At 38.9% G+C, this 22,123-nt stretch overlaps 2 protein-coding genes and 3 non-coding genes across 6 annotated transcripts; 4 read left to right on the plus strand and 1 right to left on the minus strand.

Moving 5' to 3' along the window:
- Positions 1 to 1,481: 1,481 nt before the first annotated feature.
- ncl (nucleolin) lies at positions 1,482 to 9,619 on the plus strand. 2 transcript variants are annotated; one of them, XM_042483667.1, is made up of 16 exons: positions 1,482 to 1,629; positions 2,673 to 2,774; positions 2,908 to 3,022; positions 3,638 to 3,769; positions 4,201 to 4,446; positions 4,700 to 4,840; positions 5,077 to 5,160; positions 5,341 to 5,464; positions 5,718 to 5,854; positions 6,238 to 6,364; positions 6,716 to 6,852; positions 6,988 to 7,111; positions 7,522 to 7,661; positions 7,940 to 8,066; positions 8,423 to 8,715; positions 8,853 to 9,619. In XM_042483667.1, the coding sequence occupies exons 1-16, from the start codon at positions 1,612 to 1,614 to the stop codon at positions 8,915 to 8,917; spliced, it is 2,112 nt and encodes a 703-aa protein (XP_042339601.1). In that variant the 5' UTR covers positions 1,482 to 1,611; the 3' UTR covers positions 8,918 to 9,619. The 2 variants fall into 2 exon arrangements, with proteins under 2 accessions (XP_042339601.1, XP_042339602.1); XM_042483668.1 differs by having other exon boundaries at positions 3,638 to 3,763.
- LOC121941433 lies at positions 3,937 to 4,076 on the plus strand. The gene has a single exon (XR_006105744.1). It is a non-coding gene; the product is annotated as a small nucleolar RNA SNORA57 (small nucleolar RNA).
- Positions 5,949 to 6,086, plus strand: LOC121941447. Its single transcript, XR_006105757.1, has one exon. It is a non-coding gene; the product is annotated as a small nucleolar RNA SNORA57 (small nucleolar RNA).
- On the plus strand, positions 7,212 to 7,345 carry LOC121941444. The gene has a single exon (XR_006105755.1). It is a non-coding gene; the product is annotated as a small nucleolar RNA SNORA75 (small nucleolar RNA).
- A 5,783-nt stretch (positions 9,620 to 15,402) lies between the features above and the next one.
- Positions 15,403 to 19,874, minus strand: b3gnt7 (UDP-GlcNAc:betaGal beta-1,3-N-acetylglucosaminyltransferase 7). Its single transcript, XM_042482010.1, has 2 exons — positions 19,642 to 19,874; positions 15,403 to 18,244 (listed from the first exon to the last, which is right to left on the minus strand). Coding segments are annotated over exons 1-2 (1,251 nt in total). The 5' UTR covers positions 19,644 to 19,874; the 3' UTR covers positions 15,403 to 16,995.
- Between the last annotated feature and the right edge of the window lie 2,249 nt (positions 19,875 to 22,123).

Genomic DNA, 22,123 nt, shown 5'->3' on the forward strand with positions numbered 1-22,123 from the left:
TCTACAGTAGCACTGAACAGACAAATCCTAACACTTGCATTTCGCATTGGCCAACATGCAAAATAATCATTTGCAATTAACAGGAAAACACTGATTTGTAATTTGAAACTGCTTTATTCAATGTTTCTACCAGTTTTTATCACCTGGTCCGTTTCTTGTGGAGAGAAGGAGACATCTGCAGATAATTTCGGCTCACAGTAAAAACCTCCTGAGCAATGAACCCTGAGGGAATTCTAACCAGGAGAAGTTTTGGCTGGTTGCAATCAGAAATCCACCAGATCCCCTTCTTACACACTCACAAACAATGCATCATATTTTCAATAGTGAAAGAAGTATTCAGATCCTTTACTGAAGTAAAAATATTAATACCACCCTGTAAAAATACTGTGTTGCAAGAGAAAGCCCAACAGTGAAAATGTTACTTAGGTAAAAGTAAGTATAATCAGGAAAATGTACTTAAAGTATCAAAAGTAAAGTTATGCAATTCAGACAAATAAAAAAACACCCCCAAACCTCAAAATTATAATAAATATAAAAACAAAAAATATAAGGAACACCCCACAACTCAAATCATTAAAAAAAGAAAAATCATCCATACACTCAATATAGATATAGATATATATTTTTTAAGAGAATAACTTAATGCTTATAATTGGCAATTCATTTTCCATGAATCAACTGATTGATCAAACAGCCAATCATTTCAGCTGTACTTGTCTAAACTCTTTAATGATATAATGAATAACGAAACATCAAATTGTATGAGCTCCTTTTATGTTTCTTAATACAAAAAATCTTAAATTGTGAAGTAACTAAAGCTTTCAGATAATGTAGTTTAATAAAAGTGACATGAAAAGAAAATACTCAAGAGTACAAGCACTTTAAATTACTACTAAGTGCAGTACTTGACATTACAGTTACTACAGTTAAATTCCGCCACAACATATTTTATGATACGTTAAATCGTGATCCGCAAATCAACTGATATGGAAAAAAATGTAGTACAATAAAGAGTTAATTACCTACTTGAGTACATTAACTTGTTTTATTGATCCGTACCATACCATACAGTTGGTAGCGCATGGTAAGAGGACCACATGTGGTTCATCGGTGATGGCAACTGGCAAAGCACGTGGGTCACATAAACAGCTGCATGGGACATAATTGTGCTTAGTGGCCATATGGCAAATCCATGCGTAGCATTTCTAAAACTGTCTAAGATTTATAGATTATATATTATTCCACAGAATCTCGACAGTACAAACTTAAACTGTGATTATTTGTCTATATCATGTGTAAATTTTAGGTACTAAAAATATATCATTCTCTGTGGGGTTCATACAGTCTATAGTGTAGTTTCACATCATTTGTCCATGTAAGCGATGCGCGGGCACGAGGCATATGTTCCAACTTGTGATTGGTGGAAACAGTGAAGTGGGCGGGTTGGCGTGAGCGCGCAGAGCAGGAGAGTAACGAGCGCGGCTTCGACTTATCTGTCTTTTCTGTCCAATGTCCCATCGAGTAGGCAGAGGCACGTGTATGTGATAGCTATTTCGTTACTTGTTTCAAACGTCCAGTTCCTCGTGTTTCTTTGAAACACACGACAGCACCATGGTGAAATTAGCAAAGGTAAGACCAAACGGCGTCCATTTTAGTGCTAAAAGTGTGTGCGTTTGTGATAGAAAGCTGTGTTTACGCATGAGGCCTTTACGAAGAAGTTGCTGCATTTGTGTAAAAAACGGAACTGACACCGGGAGGAAAACGTCTGCTCATTTCTCGCTGCTAATGCTTTCTGTTTATTCATTACACTATTGCAATAGCAGTCTATGTGGTCGAAAAAGCATGGTGAAAACGAAAACGTAATGTTTCTTCTTGTCGGCCATGTTTGTGCCTTGCTGGTGGTTTTTTGGCCTGCTAACGCTTACCGACTGCTCAAGATGGCATTCATGCGCGTTCTCGATTTTAAGCATGGAGTGTATAGAAAACGGATTAAATGGCAGGTTACACACGTTTAGCCAGCATTACATACGCTGTTGTTCTAATACTAATTACGCAAATTATTGTAAGACGTGAAATTTACGTAGGCTACCACGCTAGATAACGTGTGACGTTAGTTAATTGTTAGCATTAGCACGGCTGAATGCAGAGCCGGATATTATTTATTTCGAGTTGATTGCATAACAATTGTGGTACTCAATATTAAACTTAATGTTCAAACTAGCATTATCGGGTTTTCATCAAATTTGTTTCCGGTAATCTTGCAACCGTTTGCTTAGCATGCGTTTATAAGAAAAGCCTGTCTGTAGACGGCAAAGTTAGCTAACATGCTAACAGCCCGACCTCCTGAGCTCCACGTGGGTTGTGCGCCAGCTCTGATTGACGCACGAGGTGAAAACGCACAATTGAAGAACTAGATAACCGCCCGGAGTGACGGTTTTTATTTAACGTGGCTCACGTCTAATCCATGCAAATAACTGTTACAATGATTAAATCATCGATTTTTGAGGTGATAAGTGATTTTAATGTAAACTTCTAAATACCTCATGTTGTAAACCCCAACGTTAGCAAGCATGCCCGGAATATTTTAACCCTGGGGTTTATTCAGTAGCTTAAACGTTTGCTGTGACTAGAGTTAAGTTATGTTGACTTGAATTTTATCCTATATTTTACAGGCAGCAAACAAACAAGCAACTCAGAAGAAGAAAGCCCCTCCACCCCCAAAAGAAGTGGAGGAGGAATCTAGCGAAGAGGACAGCAGTGATGAGGAGGAAGAGGTACAGTCTGTCTGTTTTTTTTACATTTTACTGTATATTTCTGACATTTAATAAAAAAAGTTATTCATAAAGGAATAGTGTTGGCCTGTTGATTTCAAGTTTTTTTTTTTTTGTTTTTTTGTTTTTTAATCAGACTCCTCCACCCAAAGTGGTAAAGAAAGCTACACCAGCAAAAGCCACCCCAGTTGTCAAAAATGGAGCTGCTGCCAAAAAAGCAGACAGTGAGGATGAAGATGACGACGATTCTGGTAAGCAGTTAAATTCGACTCACCTAAATTAAATGAATGTAAGGGGTAATCTACAAATTGAATTAGAGCACTTTTATTGCACAGTTTTCTTTTGAAGCTGTCACCTGAATCACCTGAAATGGCATTGCATTAATGAATGGACTTGTGCTTATGATTGTTGTTTCAGTTTGTAGACACTAAGATAAAACTTGCACCCGTTCGGATGAGCCATCTAAATGTGTGAAAATAGAGATGCGCTGATCCCGACTTGACAGGGATTAGACATTGGTCAGGCATTATGGATGCACAGGGAGTGAAATTCCTTTGATGTATTATTTTTTTAACATTGTAATACAATCACAAATTCTTAACTTGTATGAAAAATTTTGTTGCATGAATGTCTCAACTTATAATTTAGAATGGTGTGTAGCTGCAACCTCATTTAACAGTCAGTTAACATTAAGAAAATCTTAATTTTACAGATATTTTAACTTGAAAAGGAGAAGAGTAATGGTATTGTGTCAGTACACAGTATTGGTCAGCACCCCGAGTTTCATAAATTCCAGTGAGTGAGGGTTTTTAAGGCATGTTGACACATTCACACTCACTACATGTGGAAATTTAATCTACCTACAGAGGAAGAGTCTGAAGAGGAGGCCCCCCCACCAAAAAATACCGCTGCAAAGGCTAAACCCACACCAGCCAAGGCAGCTCCTGCAAAGGCAGAGGAGTCAGATGATGATGACGATGATGATGATGATGATGATGGTATGACCAACAGCTGATATTTTTTTGTGTGAAAATTTCTATTTCATTTATTTTTTTTGTAATGGCTTGAAAGAAAGCATTTGTGCCTTATCAGAGCAGCAGTTGGTTAAAGAATTACATTTCCAGATTACATTCTACCTTTACGTTTTAAGAAAATGACCATACACCCTCCATTTCTTGGCATGCATGTGGTTGTTCAGTACTCATGTGTGTAATGTACGGAGGGAAAGTGAATGCAGTGCTATGTCTTCGGTACCGGTGTGTATTTTATCGTCTGCCGGTTCTATCCTCAATCGCTGTTACATTCATGCTTTTCATGGCTTTTCAGTCAATCTAAAGATGGTTTCCCTCTGCAGATTTTCTAATAGTGAACTATTGTTGATTTACCTGTTTTTGCTGAAATAATTCTCATTCTCATGCGTGTTGTCTAGATGAGTCAGAAGAAGAGGCCCCACCACCCAAGAAAGCAGCTAAGCCTGCTGCCAAGCCCCCAGTGAAGGCGAAACCTGCAAAGGAGTCTTCTGATGATGATGATGATGACGATGATGAATCAGAAGATGAGACTCCACCTCCCAAGAAGGCTACTCCAGCTAAACCAGCTGCTAAACCAGCCGCCAAAAAAGCCGCCAAAGAGGAGTCTGACGACGACGATGATGATGACGACGACGATGAAGATGGTGAGCAAACCTTTGATTACTGTTCTCATTTTCAGAATATCTTCTGTATTGGTGATACCAAGTCAGTGTGCAGTTGCTTTATGTGTGAGCCTCAAGAAAGAGTATATGATGATCAACAAGGGACTTAATACTGAGTTTGTATGATGTCACCTTTTTTATTGATCTGATGCAGGCTAATGGCAGATAGTCAGAGGTTTCACTTTGATCACAATGACTCTGATATAACTTGAAAATAATGATTGTGTCTCTCCAGACTCTGAGGAGGAGATGGACACCACTCCTGCCCCAGCAAAGGCTAAGAAAGCAGGCATGGTCAAGGCAAAGGAAGAGTCTGAGGAGGACGATGATGACGACGACGACGATGAGGATGATGACGACGATGAGGAGGAAGAGGGTGAGTTTTGGCAATGGGAAAAATCAACTGTGGTTCAGCTGCCAAAACTTGGCCTATCAACCTAATAGAAACATCACTCTTCACAGCATCTGTTTAATGTCACAAAAAGTTTTTATTGAAATTGTAAAGCCTTAAGTATAGTTACACACCATCTACCCATTCCAGATTTTCTTCCTCTGTTTTGGCCAAATCGATGTATGTGAATTAAAGATTTTGTAATGCTCCTGTCTCTATAGAAGCCCCAGTGACCCCTGCAAAGAGAAAAGCAGAGAGCAAGAAAGACACACCTCCTGCCAAGAAGGCAAAGTCAGAAGGCGAAGGTAGGAATACTACACTGACCCATCAATCAGATTTAAACATTTTATGATGATCAACAAGGGACTTAATACTGATGTGTGATGTCACCTATATTATTCTGAATCTGTCTGCCATAATTACTACATTTTTTTTAATGCACAAAAAAATGAAACTTAATGGAAATTTACTTTCTCTTTTACCAGGATTCTGTCTATTTGTGGGAAACTTGAACTCCAATAAAGACTTTGAAGAAATCAAAGAAGCTCTGAGGAAATTCTTCTCCAAGAACAGTCTTGAGGTCGCTGATGTCAGGTTGGGTGGATCAAAGTAAGTAAACAGTTAAAATAAATCTTAGCCTATGTATCATACTTAGTGGTGATTATAATTAAATGTAAATTGTGTCCTTTGACTTTTGTTAGACACAATGCAAAGTTACCATGAGTCCCCTCGAAACAGGGAAATTGTTCTGTATCTGCAACCTAAAACATTGTTTTTGAAACATGGCTGTAACAGTTCCTGAGACTATTTTTGTCCTGAAGCAGAAATGTCTTAACTGTTCTTGCATGACTTGCCCCAACAGGAAATTTGGTTATGTGGATTTTGCATCTGAGGAGGACATGCAGAAGGCACTGGAGCTCAATGGCAAGAAGGTCATGGGTCAGGAGTTGAAGTTGGACAAGGCCCGAAGCAAAGACAGCTCACAGGAGGGCAAGAAAGGTGAAAAAAACACTTATTAGGATGCCTGTATATGTCTGGAAATTTTTTAAAAAACAAATAATTCTACCAAATTCTTTTGAGAAAATTACCACACCCTCCATTTCTTGGCATGCATGTGGTTGTTCAGTACTCGTGTGTGTAATGTAAGGAGGAAAAGTGAATGCAGTGCTATGTCTTCGGTACCGGTGTGTTCTCCCGTCCGCCGGTTCTATCCTCAATCGCTGTCACATTCCAGCCTTCTGTGAATTTTCTCAAAATGAATCACAATGCTCCTACCTTTTTGCCAAGCTTAATTATTCTGATGTGTTTCTTTTGCCTTTTAAAATATTTTCAATACTGAAAGAAGTTAGTCCCAACATTGACATTTGACATTTGTCTCACAGAGAGAGATGCAAGGACACTGTTTGTAAAGAACCTCCCCTTCTCTGCGACTGCTGATGACTTGAAAGAAATCTTTGAAGATGCAGTTGACATAAGGTTACCTCCAGGCCAGAACGGTTCCAACAGAGGGTAAGAACAAGCCAGCATTTAATACAGAAGTTATTGTCAGCTTATTTTCTTAGTCCATTTAATGTCATTAGGGAGAATATAAAAGGAATACAAGAAAGCTCTGTGTGAGTCCTACAAGCTAACCTTGGATGAGATTCCCTATCGGTATAGAAAACTAACGTAGCTTTAGGATGTAGTTGAAGGAAAACTGTTTTCCATCAGTTATTGTCTCAGTTTTATAAGGTATCACCATTTTTTAGCATAAATGTTGCTGATACTCAAACCTGTCACTCGTATAAAGTTGACCAGCATTTTGGTTTGCAAAATACTAGTCTTCTTCGAGAAAAGTAATTCCTTTTTTTCCTTTGACAGCATTGCCTATATCGAGTTCAAATCTGAGGGGGAAGCAGAGAAGATGCTGGAGGAGGCGCAGGGAGCTGACGTACAGGGAAGGTCCATCATGGTTGACTATGTTGGTGATAAGAGCCACAAAGGGGCCATGTCAGCAGGTAAACTCCTTGGACATTTTTATAAAGCTGGGATTAATATTTGAATGGTGTGAGCTTTCAGTTAAGTTATTATGCAATAGTCTAGTCTGTTCATCTCACCGGTCTCCTTCCTTCCTGTTGTTTCTGTAACATCAGGAGCAGCCTGCAAAACACTGGTGGTGAATAATCTCGCCTTCAGTGCAACAGAGGATGCCCTACAATCCACGTTTGAGAAGGCAGTTTCCATTAGGATTCCACAGAGAGATGGCAGACCTAAAGGGTAAGTGTCTTCAACAATACTGTGTTGATGGGTACCAAAGAGGATTTTATGCCATCATTTTTCATCCTTAAAATTCCACAAATAAATACCAAATTACTCCACCTTCTCATGAGCTCCTCTTAATCTTATCTATGGTTATGCATGGATTCGCACGAGAAGCAGAGCCAACGTACAGTTAGAACAGGCTCACCCTACTCTCATATGGGTGTTGCCTATGTCTACTGTGCAACAAGTGGAAATGTCTAATTAAGCAATCATCTGACAAAATGGTCAGCAAGATTTGCACTGCCATGTTTTGAAGGGCAGAAAAAAACATTGTAACAAATGTTCTGATTGACAACAGTTGATGTTCTACTTACTGATCCATGGTCAGTGTTAACCTTTCCCTAATGCTATGCTCCTTTCCTTAGTTTTGCTTTTGTAGAGTTTGAGAGCACAGAGGATGCCAAGGAAGCTTTAGAAAACCTCAACAACACAGACATCGAAGGCCGGTCGATCAGACTTGAATACAGCCAAAATAGCGGCAGAGACGGGGGCAGGGGGAACTCTGGTAAGTCTAATAACTTGACCAAAGTGGAAAAAGTCTTTGGATCCTACACTGACTTAGAGATGCAGGGGCAGCTGGGAAACCCAGTATGTCATCATGGCTGGATGTGATGAAAACTTGACCGACTGAAACTCTGTGACGATATAAAAGATAGTCAAGTACTGATCTGGTCAGTGCAGAGCCTTTAGGTTGATGCACTATTTATTTGTCAGATGATGATGATGTGATATCATTTAAACGATCAATAAGAACAATTTTAGTGATGGTCTCTTTTCTGTCAGGCCCAACAAAAACCCTCTTCGTGAAGGGTCTCTCCGAGGAGACAACGGACCAGACATTAAAGGACGCATTTGAGGGAGCTGCAGCAGCAAGGATAGTGACGGACAGAGAAACGGGGTCATCAAAAGGGTAAGTTTTTATGGGGTTTAAATATTCCCTGTGGTTCTTAGCTCTTCTTGCGAAACTGCTCTGTCCAGAAGTGACGGTGTACAGATTTGCATGAGAAGTATAGTGAACTCATGTCTGATGTGAAACAATCAAAACAATAACATAGGTGATTAGAACTTCAAAGTACTGTGAAATGCACTCATAACACCGTAGGTTAAGTACAAAATGAGTTTCCAGTTTGTTCTGATTAAACAGTCACTGTGTAATGTTAAAATTTTAGCTATGTTGGTAGGAATTCCTATTTTGATAACTAAAATCAGTTATCTTGTTACCTTTTGTAAAATAACTTGGCCCTTTCCTGACACCCTCCTTCGCAGCTTTGGCTTTGTTGACTTCAACAACGAGGATGACTGCAAGGCAGCAAAGGAGGCCATGGAGGACGGCGAGATCGATGGCAGCAAGGTGACCCTGGACTACGCTAAGCCCAAGGGTGAAGGCGGCTTCCGCGGAGGTCGAGGCGGCGGAGGATTTGGCGGTGGTGGATTTGGCGGCCGAGGTGGCGGCAGAGGAGGTCGTGGTGGCTTCGGCGGCGGCTTCGGCGGTCGGGGTGGTGGCGGCAGAGGAAGGGGAGGCCAACGTGGAGGTGGTCGAGGACGTGGTGGCTTTGGAGGTAAAGAAAATCAAATTGCTGCTGATATTTAGTCGTTGAAATGTGGGGATCATAGCGTTAGATTTTCTTTTTGCTTAGATTGGATCACACTTGAAGGCGCTGGCCAGCACTCTAAGTTGCCTTTGTTCTCATTTCAGGTGGAAGAGGCGGCGGCGGTGGATTTGGCAAACCCCAGGGGAAGAAAATCAAGTTTGATGACTAAATCCTTTAGTCTATTTTACTCTTTGAATGGACTCTGGTTTCATCAGTTTTCAGAGCTTTTGGACATTCCAGAAAGCGTCATTGATATATATTTAACTGTTAATGGGCATTTTAGCCCTTTATTTAGACCCCTAAACCGTTCCCCACCCTAATGTGCCAGAATGGAACTTTTGACCTTCTCAGCTCAAGTGCTTTGTGTGAGTACTGAATGTCCCGAATGCAAACCTGCACCTCTCGCCCTCATTAGCTAACTTGCTTTTCCGAAGGAGTACAATGGAACGGGTCTGGCAAACAAGTTTGCTGTGAAAAAAAATGTTTGTCTTTGTCAGATACATTGTGTAAATTTAAACAGTTTGTATGATTTTCATTTTACCTTTTGTAAAAAAAAAAAAAAATACACCTGTTATCCATGTTTGTTTTTATTTTGTTCATTTAGTTTGCTTTAGGTGCCATGTTTTACTGTAATGTGCAAAGCATATTTTGATAGATTTGAGTCGGTGCTTGAGAGATGGCTGTTAAAAAAAGGTGAAGATGTTCTGTCTTGTTTGGTGGGGCACAGTCAGTGTCTGAGTCACAGAGGATGAAACGCCTCTTGTCTATGTAACATAAAATATTTGTAGTGCATTGACTAATTTTTTCCCCATCCGAGAATCTTAAGATTTTCATGTGATTAAATAAAACCTTGTAGGTGGTGATTTTTAAATGTTTGTTCTCCTTGCACTCATGTCAATCTAAAGCATTGAGTAAGTATTAGCATTGACTTCATAAATTAATTGTAAAAGGTGGATGCTACGCTACGCAAACAGTTCAGTAAGATGATAAAAAATATCTTTACACACCCACATATGTAAATCAGCCATATTATTTCACAACACTGTGTGGGTGATCAGAGCCTTTATACCTCTTTTCAGCTAGAAATCATTGGGTCTGCTAGAAACATGACAACTGAAACAGTCTTTAGCCTTTGTGATTCGTTAGATGCTGTATTACCACATTTACATGCACAAAGTCATTGGTTTTTGCCCTTATTTTAAAATGGAAAAATATGACCAACAAAAATGAATATTCCACTAATATTTCTGTTTACATGCAGCTCTGCATGATCAGAGTAGTGTGTTTTGATGTGTCATTGAGAGATGAAATGGCTGGAGCAGCTTGTCATTGTGCTTCTCTGCATCTAGATAGGATTTTTTTTAAACTGGGTGGCAGACTTGTTTGACAGTGCGAACACTCCTTCATTCCTTCAACCACCTTATTGAAAAGGTCAGCATCTTGATATGCATATTTAAAAGCCTTTTGATTCCAAAGTCTTTCGTAATGTTTGAAAGTAGGTGTGTTTTTTCTTCAGACCAGAATTGTTCTTTGCTTTTCTTTTGGGCATACATCTCTACATAAATTTGCAAAGATAAGGCTAGTTGGTTAGTGTACAAGGTCTCAATATATACATGCACAAATAATGCTATTAAAACCTGAATGACACTGGTATATCCCATGTCTTCATCGTAAAATACTACATTAATAATGTGGCCTAATTCTGATCATCTAAACACAATATGCTCTTTACAAGACCTGTATCAAATTCAGAATATTGTCATATTAACAATGTACCCAGTGTCATCTGGAAATAGCTGATGAATGACAAGCCTATTTTTCCCCACAAGGTGGCAGTGTCAGGTCAGCTTTTTAGTGGAGTGACTCCTCAGTCAATGGAGCTGTGCATGCTGAATGCGTGCTGAGTGATGCAACATTACATCGACTGACATTGATTATTGGAATTTTGCCTATTCAAATCCCACAGTTAGCAGCAAAACTTATTAAAGGCAGTTGTCTCTGTCTAAACCTAAAGTTGTGGCACTAAAATCATCAAGCATACAAGGGGCTCTCAATCTCTCTTAATCTTGTGTTATGTTTGAAAAACACCAGGTAAGTGGGGCAAGAAAAGAAATCCATGACAATATGTGGGAACCCTAAAGTTCAAAATCAGACTCAGGATCCACTTTATTGGTCAAGTAGGCATACAAAGAATTTAAATACGGTTTTCTTACACAGTGCCAAGATCAAACATAAAAGGAGATACACAAAGATTAAACAGGTAAAACAATATGCAATGTCCACATGTAGGTCAAAGTGTTACATATAAGAATATAAGTCTTAATATTTCTGATTTCTCACTGGAAATAGGACTTAGTGTGACTTTAACAGTGACCCTGAGCTGCTGGACAGGTCTCTCTTGTCAGTGACTCTGGCAGACGGGGGACAGCAGTATGCTGTCATCCCTTGGCCCTAGCTGCTGAACAGGGATCTTTGTTTGCGAAGGTGCCTGAGCGGGAGGCACTGATGATGGCACCACTGAATACCTCCATTTAGAGATTTGTTGCCCCCCGCCTCGAACAGTGACAGAGGTCATGCTGACTTTTTTCTGTGGCGTTATGTCAGCCGTCTAGAATGACCCGTGCTTTCTGAGGAGTTCACCTGTTTTTCAGCTCAGCTCCATTTCATATTGTTATGTCATTTCTCTCCTGCTTTACTGCTGTTTTCAAGTTTTCTTTGTGTTTTCCCTTATTTAGATTTACAATAGATTAAGCTTTCATATCCACAAACTATATCAAGTTGTTTTTGTAATTCAGAGAGAACATGTAAGGAAGATTTTAGATTTCTTATTAAGATTTTTTTCCCCCACAATTTAGAATACACAAAATGAGGACAAAAAAACGCAGTATACCGTGCAGGGGGAGGCAAAAAAATATTTGGCTTATTTGAAGCCTCCACCCTCAAAAAAAGGTTAAAATTTCAAAATGTTAGAAAAGACACAAATGTGAACACAGAAATTGAAATGACAACATTAAAATTATGGGAAACTAATAGCACAATATATACATATGACTGACAGCAATAACAACAATAATTAAAGTCATTAAAACAGGAGAACGTAAATGTGTAATCTGTAAAAAATATATATATATACATATATATATATATATATATATATATATATATAAGCATGTGTGTAAAAGAAGCTCTATATTTTATTGTTATGCTATGGGGGAGGAATTTAACTGGAAAGTGGTGCTGCAGTTGTACCCTCTGACTTGTAAATATCAAACCACAAACATAAAACATTTAATAGCTTTGACGCTGACTTAGTGGCGCATTGTGAGGAAGAGGGAGGATAGCGAGTGATTCTTTATCTCATTTGTTTCGTGGCTGATCTAAATAGGACCCTCTTTAAATGGAAGTACAGCTGAGAGTCCTCTTCACAATGGATCTTTGTCAATTACATGGTGTCCTATAGCATGGATGTACCAAGAAGTCGCATGGCCCTGGCCTCTTTTCCAGTGTGATGTGGGGAGTCAGAGACTCCACTGTCCTTATCTGCTGAGTGGGCATACAAATACCAATTTATCTTCTTGTATTATACAATAGAGAAGAACATACTGTGTGCCTCGTTTTATCAGTGCCACACAACAATGAATGTTTAAATCTTTATAGCTGAATACCAACAAGCTGATCATTTACGGCATCATAAAGCAGATGGGGAACAAAATGCTGATGTTTGAACAAAAAATATGCTATAAAAGAGATCTTTTATAGCATATTTTTCTGCCATTAGTTGAGTCTCAAGAGACATTACAAGTCTGGATTTTTTTGCAAAATAACACCAATAATATGGAGTCTGAAATTTACAGTGATGTTTGCATATAAGATATTCACATTTTTGCATAATATTTCCTCCACTAATAACATCTCAGTTATGATCGATGAGATACCAAGTTCTTTTCTTATCTGACTAAGGAGTTTTGGTCAAAATGTGTGGGTTGTTGAATAATATTGACTTTGAACTGCTGGGTTATATTTTTACTGTTTCTTACAGTAACACTGCTGTGGTTATTCTCAAATGGTCAGTTCAGACAACACATAACACAATATATTTCTACAACTTTAATTTCATTTTTTCTTAAACCAAGTTTAAGACAGACAAGCTCACCTTGCTCCACGCTTCAAGTCATCAGTTTGGCCTCCCTAGTCCTGGTCCCTGATCTCCTCCCAAGCCCACAGAGACTCTTCACCTGAACCTTTATCTGAACTGTGTTGCTCCTCACCTGTTTGACCTTTGACCTTTGGCAGGATCACAGGCAAAGTAAATTCATTACCAACTCCATCTGTGGTGTTTTGTGCTGCAACTGGGTTCCTACTGATACAGTTAACCTGTCGCCAGTCTCTGTTCTAAGGGACTGTTCATTATTTATGAGAAGGGAGGGGGTGGTGCAAAGTAGGAGAAGTGCTCTTTTTTTTAAGTGAGGTTTGAAACTTGAATATTCTCAAAACCCATCCACTAAACTGTACTATTTAATGTAAAATCACACATGGTGATCTGGAATACTATATTCTGATCAACAGTAATGTAATCTACAGTATGCACAATTTATTAGAGATATTTTGTGATGCCTGTGCTGATAGAGAAGCTATAGTCAGCAGCCCTGTATAAGTTAAGGAATGTTTTTTTTTAATTTTAGCCTAAGCAGCAGCACTCCCTTCTTCAGCCATGCCGACGATGGTGCAGCGGAGGCCTTTGAAGAAAATAAAGAGCTAGTGTGAAAGCCTACAGCCTCTTCCAGCCGACTCCATTGACCACGCTGACATCAAAAGCTTCCTCCAATTAGCGTTAACAAATATGCAGCTCCTGCTGCAGGCACATTGGAAAAGCTGGATGTGGGCTCGCTCACAGTCAAATATCCTCACTAGAGTGGGAAATTTACACTAGATGATGGTAAATTTTTGCCTGTTGTTGATAAGCCAGTTCTTTTATTCACTCACTTTGGTAGGAAAATTCAGCTATAACAATGGTTTCTTCTTTTGAGTAACTCTACCTGTGGTTTTCCGGTTCCTCGCTACTTGTTGGTTTGCGAGACAGAGGTTTGACAAAGTGGGTGAGACATGAATCATCGTCTTTTTTTTATCAGCTTTATTGTCTCCCACAAACATACAGCAAAACCTGACCATTCAAACCATTAAAAACAGATCCAAATGAACTTACTAAGGAACTGTGTAATTGTTAATTGATTCATGAGTAATAAAACAATTGGCTGTAAGTTTTACAGTATTAATCTCGGTTGGTTTTAGGTGCGGGAATTTAAGAATTTAACTGAAAATTTAAAATCAATCATTGTTTCCAGTAACTGCAACTTTCATTGTTAACTGACATTGATATTACACAATATCCAAAAAGGATGTCCTTTCTCAAAAAAACCCAAAAACCTCTAGCCACCACAAGGTGCAACCTAGTTTAATTTGAAAGTAGAATTTGGTTCCTTCCCACACAAGACTATACAGCTTGTGCTGCTTTGAAGCATTCACTTTCACTAATACGTTACTTGTCACCCCCTATTCACACCTCCATGTCACCAGTATGTGGACCCCAAACCCCTAAAGCCTCTGCACTGACCAGATCAGAAGAAATTTGAGCGACGGCTTTACAGCTGCTAATAAATATCTTGAAGTACTCAAGTGCTTGCTATTGCTGCTTTCCCTTGTTCTGTTTTGTTAAAAGTATTAGTCCTCAATAGAAATGTAATCCTCGACAGTAAATGATAGGTACACCATAGTCATGTAAACCATACTGCTGAACAGTAGTTGAGATAATTCAGCTCATTTTCTTGATAGGTTTGACTCCATATCACTCATACATTGTGTTTCACACAGAGGACATTTGAAAGAGATAAATCTTCTTGAGCTATGCTTATGTGTTGGCAAGTGCAAACCTCATGAAACACAATATATAGAGAAGATCCAGTTTCTGTGTGGCTTTCTTGTCCTTGTCCTGAAAGAGATTCTGGAGAACAACAGGAAAGCAGCTGTATTGTTCTGCAATGCAGAACTTTGTCTTTTTGGGCCAACTTAAAACCTCTAAACAATATCTTCACTGTTTACCAGTGGTATCGCTCACAGAAGCTTTGCTTTGTGAAAAGACACACAATATGTGACGCGGCCACTTAACATAAACAGTGTGAAATGTCACACTGAGTCGTAAGCATGTGCACTTGCTTTCTGAAAATATACTGTGGGTTGCAAATATAACATATGATTTTTGGAGAATATTGTGTCACATTTCTTTTTTTTTTCAATTTGTACCGAAGAGGATGTTCTGTAAATATTCGAATGCAGCAGTTTTTTCTTTTCAGTATATGAATTACCCAAGTGATAGCGTTAATATCTTATCACAGGCTGAGAGACAAGACAGAACATACTCATGGGTTTAGTTGCTGATAAAAAGAAGACTTTCTGTATTATATTTGAGTACTACACTATTACATTCATGGATGTTTGAGCATTTTTATCTTTACTGTTCAGTTGCGTAACTGATACCCACATGTCAACACTGGACTCTATTGTTTGCTGACCTGATGTGGATTTTCACAGAGATGTTCGATGCTGATAAGCCCAAACACAAAAGCACCCTATCTAGGACAGATTTTTAAAAGACAACTGTACTGTTAAGATGTTTATTTACAAAAGACATTGTATGTACACCTTAATTTTTACATGTATTTACATCACCACAAAATAATCATCACCCGCTACACCCAAAACGGCTTTATAATCATTAAACATCCCAATCATATGCTCATCTGACACTTTAAATTAAATACAAGAACCCCACATTTGCCCCTTTTTATCGGGGATTAAATTAACATGTCATTTACTCGTACCAGCAATAGTTTTAGTTCACAGTGTCATTGTAAACCCTCTACTGAATCCACGTCAAGTATATCAGCACATTCAAATCCACAAACATGTAACAAGTTTTTAAAAAATGTTTCCAGTAGTAAAGGAGTAGTATGTCCAAATCAAGTCAGCTACATTCCAAAAAAAATGAGTGCAAGGACCTTTGTGATACAAAAAGTGATTAAAATCTTACTTTAGGAACATGCACTGCACATGGAGATAATGGTATCATGGTTATACTTGGAGTAGAAAAGGTGACCAATAGTGAAACGGAGAGGATTTTTGACCAAATTACTGAGGTAGAGAGAGTTGTTTTGTTTTCTTACTTGATTTGAAGCCACTACAGCACACCATACTGGTCCAACTGAAGGTGATGTCTTACACTTCATAAAACCCAAAATGCCACTGTGTAAAAATAAACTATTTATTTTAAGTAAAAATGATTGTGTCCTGGCTGCCTTTAAAATTAAAGTTGAATGAAATTGAGAAGACAAGTTAAGGTCATTTTGAATGATTCAACCTGTCTTTTCAGATTCAGTCAACTTCAAAATTTAACGCAACTTACTTTTTAAGTTAAAACAAAAAGTTATTTTCACTGAGCATAACTACAGGCAGCATATGCAGAATGGCTTTCAAATCCAAGCCTCCAAGGGCACTATCTAATACTAACTGCTCTTTTGTTTTTTAAGATGTAAACCAAACATTTCCCTCAGACTTATCTGGCAATACAACACACCGCAACTACATGTTCATGGTTTTGTTTACCACTTGTCATCACAATAAATGTTACCTTACATTTTTGAAGGGTATTCACATTAATAGGTTTGCTATCATTGGTGATTTGGTGACAGCTCACGGCCACAAGGTTCCTGGGTTCCAAACCTCCACTGAGTCAATCCAGAACGAAGGAGAAAAATAGGTGTTGGCCACTGGGGAGGGGAAGAGAAAGGGGTGTGTGCATGGCTGTGACGAGGTGGACCTATCACAAATTTTGCACTAGGTCTAACAACAGAATAAAAAGCCTGTATATGCACCCATTGGTGCTGCAGCAGCTCAACTTTGGTTGTTGTCTCTAAATCTGCATGCTGACAGTGTGCGTCCTTCAAAATGCCAATATAAATACACAATTCTAGGTCAATTAAAAAAAAACAAACCTGTATAACTATATAATTTACTAGCCTTTGGAGGAAACTCCTCCAAAAATTGCACTACTGCACAGAAACAGCATATTCAAATATTGTCCATGGTCCTGTCCACATGAAGGAGAGTTTAATGGGACTCCCATGCATCATCTTAGTATCCACCGAGGTACAGCTCAGCTTTCTGGTGCTGTCCTTACCCGGTGTACTCATTAAGCTATAGGATCTCCACTTTCTGCGAGCACACCAGGTCACTATTGACCAGATTCCACATGTGCATGAGGTCCGGTGGGAGCAGCTTGTGCACCACAATCAAGCTCTTAAAGAAACAAGGTTCTTTGTTCAACTTACTGCTTTTATTTTTCACCAAGCCAAACGTCTTAAAGGCATTGTGTTTTATAGGAGTGACCTGAAGCACCTCCAAGCACATGCCTAAGAAGACGTCATCAATGGGGTAGAGCTCCAGTGTGTCTGCCGCCCAGTGAAGCCTCCTCGCCAGGCTCCCATCCATCAGAAAACCCCCTCCGCCTGCATACGGAGGGTAGTATGTCTTATTATATAGAACCTCTGGGATATAGTATTTGCTTACGTTTTTACGAATGGGCTTAGCCTTTAAAATCACATCCCCCACAAGCAGGTTCTTTGTATGGTTGCTGCTTTCTAGATACTCAATGATGTTCTCCACGTTGACAAAGACATCATCATCCCCCTTGAAGATGTAGCGTACTCTTGGGCAGTAAGTATGAAACCACTTGAGGAAGTGAGTCTCCTTAAGTGTGAGGTTGAAGAAGCTATCCAGGAAGTCCCACTGGAGGATATCCCCATAGATGTAGTCCTCGTACTCCACCAGTTTCTGGTGGTTCGCTCCCTCTTCCTCACTTGAGGATTTACCAAGAAGAAAGAGGGTCTTTATCCTCTTGCCGTCAACCACCCACTCTTTGCCCCAGGTTTTTCGGATTACCTCCCTGCGGTCATGCTGTGTGGCTATAGATTTTATTACCATGAGCAAATATATGTCCCCTGTGCACTTCTCTGGGTGGTTGAGGACCATAGGAAAGTAACGGCAGTGTTGATAAAGTGTAAACTGCTTGAAATTGTCCCCCAGGCTCTTGAACCAGTCCTGACTTGTGAGGTTGAGATTGGCGCTACAGTTGGAGCTGGTTACGTCCCAAGTTTTGGGGCTGCTGTCCTCAGTGATCCTGGGCTCCTGCGTGGTGGATTGAGCTTTAGGCACTAGCTGGCGTTTGCTAGCTTTCCAGAAGCCTTTTATCCCCAGGTACGAGGCAGTTTTGTCTTTCTGATCAGCTCCAGGGTACTCAGAGTTTTCCATGCCAGCCTGCCTCTCGAACTCAAAGGGAGCCCCCATATTGATGTTCCCTCTCTGGACGGCAGTCAGAGCCACCAAAGCCAGGAAAAACATGACACTCACCCTCTTGTACACCCTCCAACGGTCTCTGTTGTTCATCCTGAATGAAGACAAAGATCACAGATGCCAGTTAGGTTCACTGCAAAATTATCCAACACATTTAAGTTGTGATAGACAGAAAACTAAATATTTAGTTTTATTAATATTTTTTTTTCAAATTTTGATCACATTCATGCACATTAAGGTATATTAACCTTAACCTTAACCTTGTGCTGCATTTCGACGCCTTAAACCTCTGAAACCTTAGAAAACTGGTTTGATTTCTTTCAATAATACAGGACAAGGAAATGATCTGATTTTTTTTTTTGTGTGTGTGTGTTTTTAACCCCAAACAAATTAACACACAAAACAAGACTATTATTTCTATCAACCCTCCCATACGATTTAGACTAAAAGTTTAAATCAAATTCCATAAATGATAATTAAACATGTAAAAACTATACTTGTTGTTTTATGTGCAGCCAGAAGTAAAGTTTGTCGCCATAACAGGTTCCCACATTTTGATCTCCAGAGGTATATTGGCTGTTTAATGTATAACAAACAAACAAAAGAATAGCCCAGGGGTAGAATGACATCATACTGATTACTGTTCTCCCTGTAACTGTTTTTGCCATACAGACCATAAAATGTGTTCCATATAAAGACAATATAGTGCTAATTGTTTCCTCTCTACCTGTTATAATGGCTTTATCATTGTTTGCTTTAATACAAATGACACTCATGCAGCAGAAGTGTGCTATTTCCTTAGAATTCACCTTGAAGTAGCACTTGTCACTTTTTTTAAAGAAGCGTCACTGCTAAAGGAATATGTGGAATGCACTTTGGACATGAAGTAACCCCTGAAACAAATTTCTCACGTTTTCAACATGTCATGCCAGGGCTCGTTACAGTCAGGACCCCAGAGGCACTCCCATGGGGTGAATAACGACAAACAATCCTAGAATCCACATGCCTTCAAAAAGAATCTAATTTTAACGAAATTTAGAGAAAGTTCACTTGTGGGTTCTGGAGTCACACCTTAGACAGAGGCACATACATATCTAAATTAGGCCTACACTTTAATTCTCCTCAAGTTGATAATCTGAACCACATTTTTACCTCCTGAGATGAACATACTGGCATTAAAATACACAGTATCCCGTTGAAATTTGGTTGAAATCTCAATTTTCTTACATGCTTAAACGGATCATTATCCTAATCTTTACTCCTTCTGCTTCTTTTCCTATAAATAAGTTCTTAAAGATGTTGGGGTAAGATGTTGTTCACTTAATTAAAAAAACAAACATTTTCTTACGTTTAAATCTTAATGAGTGACTTGAAGAGTTGTTGCGTCTTAATGCAGAGACACAACCAAAAGATATTTTTTAAAAAAAGCCAGATTAACATGGTGTACATCTTGCCTACGATGATAAAATATTAGAAAAAAACGCCACTTACATTTTATCGTGCGCTTTCGACGACCTTGTGACGGTTGTTTGAGATGATAAACCAATAAAAAGCCGATTAGTTAGCCAAGGAATGTGGACTGGCTTAAGTTTAAGTCTCTTCAACTGGAGGACAAACTGATAAAATAATCCTTTCCATGCGAGCAGTGTGGTTTTAAATGTTGTCAGAAAGGAGCGATGAGTTTGGGGGCTTTGTCTGGTGGTGCAGATGTGCGCTCTGCGATGTGTGTGCTGCTGAGGACTGCCCTTCCTTACTGTGAGCCGCTTTTAAAGGCACGGCTGCCGCTACGTAGTACACACACACACACACACACACACACACACACACACACGCACACACACAGGATGCGGCTGATGAATGAAAAAGGAGGAAAGTGTGTCTGTCATGCACAGGACTTAGCGCGATGCTCCATCATAGTTTAACAATGACGCTCATGACAAAATCAACATCGGATTTCTTTTGTTACTTATATGAGTTGAAGACTGTGTTCGTTGTTCTGTAGGTTATTGTAGGGCTAACACACGTTTCAGTTATACACCATAAAATCTGACAAGTCGCTCTTACTTAAAATAATCTTGGAAACTGATTGCCTTGAAAAGGTAACGCAAATACAAACTAATCTTAATTTATGTTTACATATCAGATTGTTAGGTTTGCTCAAAATGAATCTGTATTTACTTAATTTTATGAAATTGTTGCAACTTAAAAATGACAAGTGGGATTACCTTGTTCTTTCTAAGTGTTAACAACTTCATTAAACCAAGTTAGTCTGACTTGACTTGATAATGACAGAGGATTTTCACAAAGTGCCAGAGGTAAAGCAAGAGCCAGAAAAAAACTTTAAAAAACTATTGTTTTATCAGCACTTATGTTACACAATTGAAAAAGATATCATCTATCTGTTTCCCAACACAAAGACAAGAATGCCCGCAGTATTTGTCCTACTGCTACTACCATCATTACCTTGTATAATAATGTCTGCTAACACTCAGCCACTTATACCACCAAACAGAGTGCCCCAGGGAAGACGTTTATCTGTTGGCCAGTGTGAAAGTTGGCTTTGCCCTGGTGCCCTCGTCAAAAACCCATGGGATTTTTCCATTGGATTTTGGATTACTGAAGAAAATAAGGTCTGTGGTAAACAAACATTTTTGATATTTACATGTTTTGTTCAGGAAGATAGTCTTTACAAATGAACACCACTTTTAGGATTTTTGAAGCCAGGATGCAATTGCCAGAAGTGAAATTTAGAGCTGTCAGATGACTAATTTATAAAATTCCAATAGTTAATCATGATTAATTGCATTTTTTAAATATAATACAGTAATCTGCAAATGTTTATACTTGATGAAACCATAAACTGATGGCACACAGTCATTGCAGATTAAGTAACATTTAGTTCAGACTAAGCAATCTAATTGGACAGGAGGCATTTTATGAGTGCTGAAAAAGAGTATAACAGCACTGGGACTTTTAACCATGCATGTATCACCTCACTTTACAGGTAACATTTGAATTAACAAGACAAAGGGAAGGGAATTACCCTGGATACTTCACTGCAAATCTCCAGGTATGCTCAGATAACATCAGGAGATGTTGCAACACCACATGTATGTGTCAGCAGACTCTTATTTCATTACATGCATAATAAATGGAAACATACAGATAAATGTACATGATACTAGGTAGCTGACCTGTGGTAACATGCAGACCTACACAAAGTAGCCAGCTAGTGTGAGGGAATATTTATTTGGTGATTGGCAATAGTCCAGTCCCAGTCCAGTTGCAGAACTATTTGTGTTGGTAGGGCCAAAGAAATAATTAATCAAACAAACAAACCATTATGTGCGATGCTTTTCTCTGTTAAATAATTATTAGTGCTTGTATAACTATGGTTTGAATACAGTATCACATGGGAGGTAGTGCTATTGTACTGAATATCAGCACGGCTATGATTATCTTCAGCATTCAGCCTCCAGTCTGATGCCTACAACCAAAGAACTACAGTTCTCCCTCTTGGGTGAAATTGCTTGATTTTTCCCCAACTGTTAATAAAGTGTGGTTGCTGTTGGAGATTTCTTCAGTTGCTTTCATTGAAAAATGGAAGCCATTGTATGTTAACGATAGGTGTTAACCTGTGGTGTAATGTCTATTAAGCTGTTAAATTAAAGGCTATTGTTAAGTAGAGACATGTTGTGTTTGCAGAGTTATTACATGGATTCAGGACACGTATTTGTACGTATTTGATGAAGAGGTGGGAAACTGGTTAAAACATATCCTCTTTGCATATTTTCCCCATGAACATTCAAGTTAGAAGTCATAATCTTGAGCAGTTATTGAAAACATGTCCAGAATATGTAGAAATTGATGCTCATGATTTTTGACATAACAAGACAACAGGGAAACTTGAGTTAATGCATGGACATCACACTGAAGTGTACGATACATGTTTAGCTGTAAAGCAAGTTCCTGG

The sequence above is a fragment of the Plectropomus leopardus genome, chromosome 3 (genome assembly GCF_008729295.1).
Source record: "Plectropomus leopardus isolate mb chromosome 3, YSFRI_Pleo_2.0, whole genome shotgun sequence".
Classification (NCBI taxonomy): domain Eukaryota; kingdom Metazoa; phylum Chordata; class Actinopteri; order Perciformes; family Serranidae; genus Plectropomus; species Plectropomus leopardus.